Here is a 12,164-nt window from a genome sequence, read left to right as displayed (position 1 = left end):
AATTTCTCTACATATATGTGCCCCTTTCATGTAAATATTATTTGTGCCTCACTCACATATTTTACTTCTCTCTCTCCCTCTCTCTCTCTCTCTCTCTCTCTCTTTTTTAATTTATTTTTTTTAAATGTATTTCATCGTTTTATGTACTTCCTTCTCTTATTTTTTAATTCTTGTGAAATTTGATAAATAGGAAAAGTAATATGGGATAGAGGGAATATTATTGTAATTTTTACCTAAGTCTCCATATCAAGTAAAATATTCTAATTGTTGATCATAAAGATGCGAAATAAAAAAAAATAAAAATAAAAAAAACATTGCAGGCACACTAAGGAAAAATCGTCTGTGTTTGTTCGCGTAAGACAAAGACGCAGGGTGCAACGGTATGAAAAGTGGAAGAGTGTGATCATGGAGAGGTTAAACAATGTAGAGGCCAAGGAGACCGAAAGTGACTTGGTTGGAATGGGGTAGGAAGGATATGAAACATATGGATTTGCATAAGAATGAGATATGTGATCTCAAGGGATGACGGATGAAGATTTTTGTATATGACTATACGGAAATCACTTTTTGTTCATGTAGCCAACTCCACTTATGTGATTAAGGCTTTGATTAATAGATTTATACTCAAAATGAACACAATTTCAAAATTTCATTACTAAAAATGAATAAGATTGTTCGTACAATATTGTATTCAATTCACGGATTTAAAAGAAGCACAATTTGTATGTAAATGCTTTGTCTTCCTCTAAATCCTACTTGTAGTCACTTAAAAACGATGTAGTTCCATTGGGATGCCAACTAGAGATAGAAGGCACATATAGTAGGCTAGACATTGCTTCTTGCACCCATTCTCCGTTGAAGTCACCGCACTGATAGATCTGCATGGTAAAAATCATTTTTTGTTAAAAAAATAAATAATAATAAAAAACTAAATTCGTCATACTTAACTAATAATTCGTATAATTTTTTGTTGGTAAAAAGAAAAGCCCTATTAGTCCTAAACCTAGCCTCAACTGTCAACCCATTCCAATTAGTAGATTAGATACTTTAATTTAAGAACGGAGGTAAGGATAAGCGAATTCCTATATTTATAGTACCCTGACTTGTAATGGAGATTGACGCCCTATTTCAAAGTTGGAAGATTCCTTCTTTATCTTAGGCCAAATTTTTTTTTTTTTTTTTTTTTTTTTTTTTTTTTTTTTTTTTTTGGTTTACCGGAAGTATATAAAGCTATACATTATAGTACTACGGAGGAGTACGTACGTATTAATTTGATCTTTAACAACAACATACCTTGTTACTAGCCTTATCTTGGACTATGTTACGATAATGATCGTAACTAGAAGGTGATTCTTCTTCTTGATTCTTGGCAAATCGACCTCGAATTCGAACCCTCCTATCAGCTAACGTCTTACGACAAGCATACTGTTGTTGAAATGACAAGAATATAAGCATAAGATTGAGACATAATAGTGACTTACGTAGTACATACGTACTTAATATTAAAGCTAAGTCGATCGCATATGATAAGTAAGAGAGTGGCTTATTCAGACAGAAAATTTAAAGATAGATTATATAATAGTGTACCTTGATAGTTTTACGGAAGTTTCTTTGATTTCTTTTCTTAAGATAGCGAAGAATCCTTTCTTTTTTCTCTTCCACCGAATATTTTCCCACTTTATTACTACTGTTCTCTGATCCTGTAACTTGTGAAGTCGTGTGGCCTTGAAATTCCTGTCCAATAGCTTATTAGATCATTAATTATTAGGCAGAATAAAATTATTTTCAGTTTCTCTAATGTGTGTCTATGAACATATATTACGTTACAAAAATACAAAATTCTAGAAGTCTCGAATTTCAAACGATAAAAATGTCTTCATCATAGTGTTACTACTAATATAAAGTTTTTGGAAATAATTTTTATTTTAACTATTTTGCCCCTATATCCCTAATTTTAAATTTTACAATGCATCTAAGTTATGACTATTGTCATGATTTGTAATGTACCCTTTTTTGTATTGTCTATAAATCACACTAGTATGTTCTTTCAAAAAATATTAATACATTTTTAAGTTAAATCCTTAATTATTTATCTAAAATGATCTTATTAATTGAGCAAGTAGATCACGCTCAACTTGAATACTCCGTAAGAATCCACTCTCCGGATCAAGAAGCTTGATTACTCTTATTTTCGAGATTATTTTCAATTAAATCAAGTTTTATTGATAATACCATCAACAAAAAGAAAAAAAGTTAAAAACTAGTAGAACAAAAATTAGTAATAGAACAAAATAGTACTAGTAATTATAATTGCTAAAGCTTGAATTAATCGAGTTAAGTTTAGATTTGATCGGTTTACATACTTGACTCATTTTGGTATCAACTCGAGCTAAAAATCGAGCCATACTTACTATATCACCAATAATATTAAGTCATAAAGGAGAGGAAAAAAAAAACAAATAAACAAAAGTTACATTTCGTGAGCAATTTGTGCATAAATTGTGAGAAAATTAATTATGGGACTGTAACGCATTAACTTATAGCATAATTGTGCGATCTCTGTTTAATATAGGAATATCTTGCAAAAAGTATAGGCAGTAACTTTCTATAGTCTTACAAAAATTAGCAAGTGATGATCTCATCACATAAGATAAATCATGGTGTTTATATGCAAAGTACTTAATACAATGTCTTTAAGCTCCCATTTCTCATCCTATGAAAAGACAACACACACTCTAATAAAAGTCATCGAATAAAAAGCAACTTAAGAACTTATAAATAAGTTAAGGAAATCATATTCAATATACTTTGTGCAAATCATGCTCACGATAAAATACACATAAGGAAAAAAAGAAAAAAAAAGTAATAATAATAATAAAATTGTGAATGTCAGCTAGATTACTTGGTTAATTTTTTATAGTCTTGGTAGATCATCCGGTTCTATACACCTAATAAATTAAAAAATATATATATTTATACTCCTCAAATAAGTACTCTTATTAACCTCAAGCATGTATAAGTACAGTTTCACGCATCAACTAACATCGTAGTTGGAATTGTCATTTAATAGTTCAAATTACTTTATAATTATGGCCATTTGCGTAAACACCTAGATTATATGGCTACATTTTTTTCCCTGGATTATATGATAATTTGCATCTAAGGAAAAAAAAAAAGGAAAAAGCATAAACATATACATACCCAACACTCAGGCGGAGTGGCAACATAATTGTTAGCACTAGGGACATAACTATGTAACGCTCCATAACCATTACTTTCTAATTCATCATATGTACTCCCTGATGAATTAGTATGTCCATTGCCATGGTTGTTGTAGTAGTCAAAAGCTGATGTCCCAAAACATGGTACTTCCATTAAGGTGGAGCTTGAATTACATGAAGAATCAATACTAACATTATTATTGGTATTTTCTGAGAGAATCAAGTCATCAAAGCATCCGAAATTGTTCGAAAATGGGAAGAAACAATCATCTTGGTCTTGGCCTAGCCACATTGTAAGACCATAATGCATAGGGTAATTAACATTTGATTGAGTCACTTGATTTTGTGGTGTGAAAAAAGTGTTTGAAGGAAGAGTTGAAGCCATTGAGAAGAGAGAAAATGATGAAAAGGAATAATGACTGGTTGGGTGTTATTTTTGGTTTGGGCTGTTTGTAAGTATGTTGAAGTACTTTGGGAGTTTGGTAAGATGATGTGTATATATAGGAGTAAGCTAGCTTAATTTGTAGTGTTTTTGTGCAAGTGGTATTGCCCTAGTCTGGAATTCCGGGAGTCTAGCTGCCTATGTTAGATACCAAAAATAGTATACAAGAATAACTGTTTTAGAACATAACTAGCATAGTACCTGTTGTGCGATGCACGATTTATAAATCAAATTATTTATTTCGTAGGAAAAAAAAATCAAATATAATTCAACTAGAATGAAGGGCTCACTTGCTAATGATCGATACAAAAATAAAGGATTGTAATTTAAATTTGAAAGTTATTTGATTTTGATAACGTTATTTTATTAATTGAAAAATAAATGAATAATGCTCCACATAACTAATATAAGAGAAGTAGACTAATTCATATTCTATCTCCATAGGGAAAAAACTAAAATTTTCTTGTCATACCATTCGCTTTAGTTACTAAAATATGATACATGTTTTACCCGTTGCATTAACCAAATCTATAAACACAATAATAACCTTATATCCGACTCACCAATATTGTATATGATGTATTGTATGTAATATATGGAATAATATTTATAGTTAAGAATTAATAGATATGGAAAATATTTTAAGATAGATTAGGGAAACATGTGAATAGAAAATATCATAATAATATGATTTGTTGAATATTTTGTACATGATTTATAATAAGTAGTTGATGGCATCTATTAACTATTACTAAAACAAAACGTTGCTGACGTCATCATTGTCCACATGTCACTCACATAATAAATTTTTTCCCGCCTAAATGCAAGGATGATGTCATCTTTCTTTTCTTCTTTTTTTTTTTTTTTTTTTGTGGAGCTACCATATTTAACAATTTTGAAATTTGAATATTAGAAACTTCTACATTACAACTACAACCTATCAATTTATCCCTAAAAGCTGAAATGATTGTAAATAACACACTAATAAATGGACTGGTACATTGAAATATGCATTAGGCGACGTTGAACAGGTTTTATATCATAATTTTGATGAAAATCTAAAACTATAAAATTACAAATATTTTTGTACAAGGTGCATAATTCTTATTTATATTTTTCCATTTTTAAAAAAAATGTAAAAATATAAAAATATATTTTATATAAACCGTGCATCGCACGGTATCTAACCTAGTTGACAAAAATAAAACAAAAAATAGGAAAATAAAAAAAAAAGGCAGGGGGAGTTTTGGAGGTAAAAAAATAACACCAGGAAGTGACATGTATCATTCTTGGTGTCTGTTTTAGTATTATGTTATTATTATTGATTTAGACTTTTTTTTTTTTTGAGGAAATATTGATTTGTACTTTGTTAAAAGAATAATTACCCAATTTCAATTCAACAAAATCAACAATTTTTTTTTTTGGTAGGTTTTAGGAAAAAGAATCGTTTAGCAAAAATGATTCTTTTGAAAAATAAATAAATAAATAAATAAAAACCACTTTGAAACTTATAATAGTACAAAAAATTAAAATTTTATATGTGGCTAGCAACACGATTAGTTGATGAGAGGACCACTTCACATATAAGCAATTAATTAAGTAATATGGGTCGGGGTTATATTTAAGGAAGAATCCACTTCAACATGAGAGGACGAAACACATTGAATTGGACCGTTAAGCTTACAGTTTTTTATTCAATAATTTTAATTAGAAACTACAATAAGTTTTGTTTTGAACATGTTCCCGTATTTTTGGTAAAAATTAATGTGGACGGCTACTCTAACTCCGTTTATAGGTGGACCCGTGAAGGGTGTGTTTGGTTTATATAATTTAGATATTAGGTATGAGTTTAGAATGGTTTAAGTTCATACCTTATGTTTGTTTTATGATTTTAACAGTTTTATATTCCCATACCTCAAACCCCCAAAGGATGGGGTTTTGTTAGATATATGAGATATCGAAAAATATATGTGTGATAAATTTTCCATAAATATCATTAAGAGAATAATATATTTAGGTTTATTTTATGTTAAGATATTATTTAGAGAATATATCTATAAGATTTATGGTTAGGCTAGAACATCTCTTAGGAAGATTATTTCCTATCTTATAAGCTTAGGTTTTGTATAAATACTCTACCTAATGATCAATAATAAACAAACCCATTCCATTATCTCTTTCACCCAAATTTGTCATGGTATCAAGAGCAGGTTAAATCTTGGGGTTGTTCATAAAAAATTTCCCCTCGCCAGTGGGTTAGAAATTAAACCCACCGGTGGGTCGTAACAAATTTCTAGTTCCAAACTTCATTGCATAATCATATCAAACGTCGTATGGTATTAAGAATAAAGTTCCAAACTTATATCCTAACTCCAACCCCATACCAATCTGCCAACAAAACTCCCCCTACTAAAAGTTAGACGTAAAATATTTTTGAAACACAAATTCTTATATATAGTTGGTCACACCGTATGCCCAGCCATAATGGGTTATTTCATTAGTGTTACAGGGGTTACTTATAAGGGTTACTCGAGGGGTTACTATCGTCAGTATTACAGGAGTTACTTGGTCAGTGTTATAGGCGTTACTTTGTTCTTTTACAATCAGCCACACACAAGACAGATTGTTTTTGAAATTGTTTCATTCATTTCTAGTTTCTATACCTTTATGCAATCTTATATATCGCATAAGAAATGAAATTTCTTTTAAATTAAAAAAAATGAATACATAATCATAAAAATTCAATAAGATGATAAGTACTCCGTAAAACTTTAGATGTTTGTTTGGTATCATTGTAGTTTTGTTTTTTTGTTTTTTTTTTAAATAAAAAAAAATCATATGATATATGTCATGTAATAAATTTAAAATTAGTCAAATTTATTAAAATCATAATAATTTAAAAACTGATAACTAAAAAGTAAAAACAACTTTCCATTGTTTTATGTTTTTGGTATTTATTTTCAAAAAAAAAAAAAAAAAAAAAACCATGTCAAACAAGTTGAATCCCAAAACCGAATTAATATGGTTCGGTTTCGGTTTTAAGATTTGAAAAACCAAAAACCAAAATTCAAGCCAAACTATGCCCCATATCCAAATTATAGCCTAGCCCAATATTAATTTCTACCCTACATATATAAAACCAAAAAATAATAAAACTTGTGCTTTTTTATGTCCTAGAATGTCAATTAATGTGGGCGATGTTGGAGTGATGACCAGTTAGATGGAGCAAAAAAGAAAAGGATGAAAAATTTCAGTGTGGTTCGGTTTTCTTTTGGAAAACCGAATTTAAAATGGTGTGGTTTGGATCGGTTTCAATAGTAATATGGTGCGGTGTGGTTTGAAAAATCCCAAAACCGAATTAATGTGGTTTGATTTTGGTTTGGGCTATAAACCACACCGCAAACCGAACTTTCACCCCTAATTACGGGCCTTAAAAAATTGTGAAAAGCTGCTTCGATCAATTATCTTTTATATACAAAATTATTAAAAGAAAAATTAAATACTTGGTAGTAAAATTTGGTTCTAGGGGTCGGAAACTCCTACTAATATATATGATGACTTATCATTTAGAGTTTGCGCAGTCGAATGGCCGCATATAAAACCGATCTAGAGGGGTGAAGCAACTTGGTAGTGGTATCAGGTGCCCTTCTACTTTGCATCTTGTAGTACACGGTACACCTCTTTTACCTTCTGAATTTGCTGTCCTTTACACTTTTCTGTAACACAACAAATTACGTAATATTTTTTGTACATTGCCTAGTTTCTACATGCATGGACAACTTTCTAATAGAGGATGATTTATAAAAGAAAAATTAGGTAAAATTGAAAAGGCAATCCCTATTTTAGGTCCCTCACTTTAAATAATCCCAAGTATAATTTATTTAAATAATTTAATTTTAGTAATGCAGTTTTTAACAGACCCAAGTGACTAATAATAAACTAAAATTGTCAAATTTTCAGTTATATCCTACTCACAAGAGTCACAACAACCACATTAACCAACTTTCTAGGTCAATAAGTGGAAATGTTACCAATATTTGTTGGTTTTTAGTCACTTGGGCCTGTTAAAATCGGGAGAAGGTATTGGGTGCGGACTGTCGCACGAAAATTTGCGTGTGGCAGGCTGGCTGATATATACATTTTACTTGTTGGCTGATATATTTCATGTGTTGACAGATATGTTTCAATTGTCGGCTAATATGGTTTTTGTGTTGGCTAATATATTCCTATTGTTGGCTGATATGTTTGTTTTTTATTTTTTGATATGTTCCTTTTGTTTGCTGTTATCAGATATCAGTTAGCTGATATATTTCTTTGATAGGTTGATATCTTTATTTTGTTGGGTGATATGTATAATTTAATTGTTGGCTTATACGTTTCATTGTGTTGGCTGATGTGTTTATTTTGTTGGCTTAACTGTTGCTTTTGTTTGCTGATTTCATCGTTTTGTTGGCTGATATGCTTCATTTGTTGGCTGATATGTTCCTTCTGTTGGCTGGTATGCATCATTTGTTGGATGATATGTTTCATTTGTTGGTTGATATGTTCCTTGTGTTGGCTGATATATTTCTTGTGTTGAATGATACGTTTTTTTTTTAATGTCTGATATGTCCCTAATATTGACTGATATAATACATCAATTGGTTGATATGTTACTTTTATTGGCTGATATACAAAGTATATACAATTACAAACTATTTTTATTTCTTCTCTCTCCTCTTTCCTCCTCTTCTTCTTCCTCTCTTTCTTTCTCTCTCCTGTTAGCAGCTTCTCACACCACCCTTCACTCCCTCTCCTTCTCTTTCATTCCCCACATTTCCTTTTCTTCCTCGATAAATCAGTCCGGCCACCGACCCTCGCCTCGTCGTTTGTGCCGCCGCCGTTCATCGAACCCACCGCACCCACCTCAAATCGCAGCCCACCACCACAAATTACAGCGCCACCACCACAAATTGCAGCGCCACCACCACTAATTGCAGCACCACCACCAATCGCAGCCCACCACCACCAATCGCAGCCCACCACCACAAATCACAGCCCACCACAAATCACAGCCAAAGTACACTTCTCCGGGGAAACACTACTCTCTGGTGATTGAAGAAGTGAAGATTGAAGAACCCTAACAATTCGATTAGTTCTGGATTCTTCATGGCCTTTGTTAAATCGATTAAGATGAAGTATGGTTTGATAATCTTGAATCTAAGTTTTTGTTGATTCGATCTTTGATCGACGATTACTCCTTCGTTGCAATGAATACGGAGTTTCCCAACGACTTTTCCGGCAGTTGCGACCTCCACCTCTGCCGCTGCCACTCCCAATACCTCCTCGTCGCACGAACTATTGGGTGCGAACTTCCACACCCAATAGTTTATGTAAAATCAGATGCCTGTTAAAGATTAAATTATTTAAAATAGCTTATAGTTAAGATTATTTAAAGCAAATAGCCTAAAGTTAAAATTATTTTCACCAAATCTTCCTTAAATATTTCATTTATTTGGTTTTAAATACAACACTTTCCTAGCAATATAAAAAACTCTCTTTCTCCCTCCCCTCTCCTCTCTTGTAGGGTTTAAATAAGTCTGGTCGTGCATTTAGGCTGGACATAGTCAATTTTCAACCCTTTCTCTAATTTTCTTTAGTTTTGCAATTCAGATTTCAATAAATCTACACACAGTGTAGAGATGTTCGTTTATCTTCCTATGGTGGATTGTTGTTTATTATTGGTTAGTTGTACCGCTTCCCCTCAGGGAATCTTTGTGTGTTAGGCTTTATCAAAAAAAAGTAATAATCATCTTTTGCCCTATTATCAGATTATTGGTGAAAATTTGTGGCGGGTCGCAACAGTTGTTCAATTTTCAAATACATTCAAGTGATTCATGTGAAATTAAAATCATCCTCACGACTACAACAAGACGTTAGATCGTCTCTTCAAAAAAGTTATATATTACATCATTGTACGCGATTCATGCATACAGCGCAAGATCTATTCAACGAACGTAACTTTGATGAATGAAACTTTTGTTTAATTCTATTTTATGTATTTTTTAAATTTAGATTTCATTTGTAAATGTCGTATAATTATTACTAAAAAATTGATTAGCTCAAATAAAAATGCAACACTTCCTACATATGAAAATGTCATATTAAAGAGTACTTTTCTTTTTGCGCAATTACATTTGCACCCTTACCGAATAATACTACTTGTATTAGTTTATTCCAATCCTAATTTTATATAATTGCCATATCCTACCCCTTCCCTTCACCATGTTTAACATTCCACCACCAAGACATAGCCACACCTCAACCAGCACCACGCCACCCTGTGCAGGCATGCAGTTCGTTTTATGCGGCGAAAATGTCATGAGTTCAACATGAGCGACAAAAGACAATGGAATCGCTTTATTTGAAAAAATTAAAAACAGTGGAATTTGCTTTGTTATGAACATCATGAGTATATGAGAATCTTTGACACGTACAGTTGATAGGATCTTTACTAATCAATATACATACTGCCCATCAGAAGAGTCCTAAAATGCATAGACTACAACCAGGAATAAAGTGTAAAAGAAGATGAAGGAAGAAAACACTTCCTCAAGATATGGTCTAAAATAATCCAATCCACAACTAGAAAGACTTTAAACAAAGCTTGTCACCCTTGTAGTCTGTCTGTTAACTAGTACTCCCTCCATCCCTTATTTTTTGCCCCATTGTAATTTTATGGGTCAAACTTATAGAACTTTGACCATAAATTCCCATTAATCTATACGTAATAATATATTCATACGGGGTCTTGTTACAATCATCTTATTGTCTATTTTATTAATATCAAATTTTTATAATTTTTATGCGTATAGAAATTGAGATATATGCGTTTAAACACGTGTCTTAGAGACCGTGAAAAGTCAAATGGGACAAAAAATAAGGGACAGAAGAGTACTTCTTTAATTTCAAATTAGTTGACATAATTACTTTTATCACGCACGTTTTCCATCGTATTATCTAACTCTATAAAGCTGATATTTTGATCGAATATACACAATGAGGGAATTTCAATTTGATCCATCGGTCCATCTCACATGAACACATTTTTTCTAAATTATTATTCACAAAATCTAATCAATATAGAGCTTTTTCTGAAACCAAATCAATATAGAGCTTATGAAAACCTATAAAAAGTCAAATCATGTCAGTTATTTTTTTTAAAAAAAAAATAATAATAGATAGCAATAACTTGGGCGTAATTTTACAAAGAAAGTAAAATCAATAAGAGTTTAGTAATAACTAGATTAAAATCTCGTGCAATGCATAGTTGTTTAATATTTTTGACAATAATATTACAAAATATAAAGTATATAAAAGATATTTAGAAATATTTCATTTGAGTATATATGGAATCCGATTGTCAAATTGGAAAGAAAATATCATAAGGTATAAATAGTTTACTTATTGATTTTGCAAAAAGTAAAAAAAAAAATGCGGGAAATTTTTTCACAAATAATGATTTGCTTTTAGTATAGGTTAATAGATAGATGTCATATATACCATTCCCAAACAAATGTTTTCTTTGATTTGATCACAAGTTGCAATAGTCAATAGATAATACTTCGTAATAAATACATGAAGAAAATTAGACAATTGAGGTGAATAAGTTAGCATTACATGGGCCTTGATAAATGACTTTTGTTATGAACTTTTAATATTAATTGATTTTCATTAACAACTTCAATAGTTATAGCTAGGAATTTGCTTGCGATTTAAAATATTCCATAACTATTAGCCTAACTATTGGAGCTTGAAAAAGCAATTAGTTTGGTCAAAGTTAATTTGCTTAGAAAAAAACTTGCCAGATTAAAGTAAATTAAATAAAATACAAAAAATCAACAAAGGAAGTAGAATTTATTTAAAATTTTTAAATAGTTAGCCACTAGCTATCCATTGAAGCTGAAATTAATTAAAATGACAATTAGTTTAAAAACTTACGTGGCATAACAAGCTCATTATTGATTTGCTCTACCAAACCGTGCATTAAGGACACTGCGCACTCATCCTTGCATGAAAAAGAATAGAATCAAATAAACCTATGAAACATACATCAACATCTGAATTAAATAACAACGTGCAATCTTTCAAAAAAAAATAGCAACGTGCAAATAAAATCAGTACTAATGCTTAATGCCCCAGTCAAGTGACATACGTATTGTACATTTCTTAATACGAAGTATCTTTTTATCCCTTCTCATGGAGTCATGGTTATTGATTTGGCTGAAGATGTACTAATTGTCACTAACATATTGCAATAAAGTCAATTTTTCACTCATTTGTCTTACAATTACATCTTACCCTGTAAGATACCAATAGTTAAGTAGACGGTACAGTTATTGTGTAATACTCAATGTTTACAAACTTCAAATTTAAAGGTAATACTTCGTATATATTTCTGATTTACAAATAAACATATAAATGGTACATCATCAATAACTTAATACTAAAACAGATACCGA

General features: G+C 30.9%; 1 protein-coding gene across 1 annotated transcript; it reads right to left on the bottom strand.

Moving 5' to 3' along the window:
• Positions 1–662: 662 nt before the first annotated feature.
• On the bottom strand, positions 663–3,773 carry LOC110738289 (zinc finger protein CONSTANS-like). The gene is made up of 4 exons (XM_021918658.1): positions 3,202–3,773; positions 1,588–1,734; positions 1,294–1,425; positions 663–878 (listed from the first exon to the last, which is right to left on the bottom strand). The coding sequence occupies exons 1-4, from the start codon at positions 3,604–3,606 to the stop codon at positions 753–755; spliced, it is 810 nt and encodes a 269-aa protein (XP_021774350.1). The 5' UTR covers positions 3,607–3,773; the 3' UTR covers positions 663–752.
• Positions 3,774–12,164: the final 8,391 nt, after the last annotated feature.

Source organism: Chenopodium quinoa, unplaced genomic scaffold (assembly GCF_001683475.1).
Source record: "Chenopodium quinoa cultivar QQ74 unplaced genomic scaffold, ASM168347v1, whole genome shotgun sequence".
Classification (NCBI taxonomy): domain Eukaryota; kingdom Viridiplantae; phylum Streptophyta; class Magnoliopsida; order Caryophyllales; family Amaranthaceae; genus Chenopodium; species Chenopodium quinoa.
Note: the sequence above shows the minus strand (reverse complement) of the source record. Positions and strands in the feature narration are given on the sequence as shown.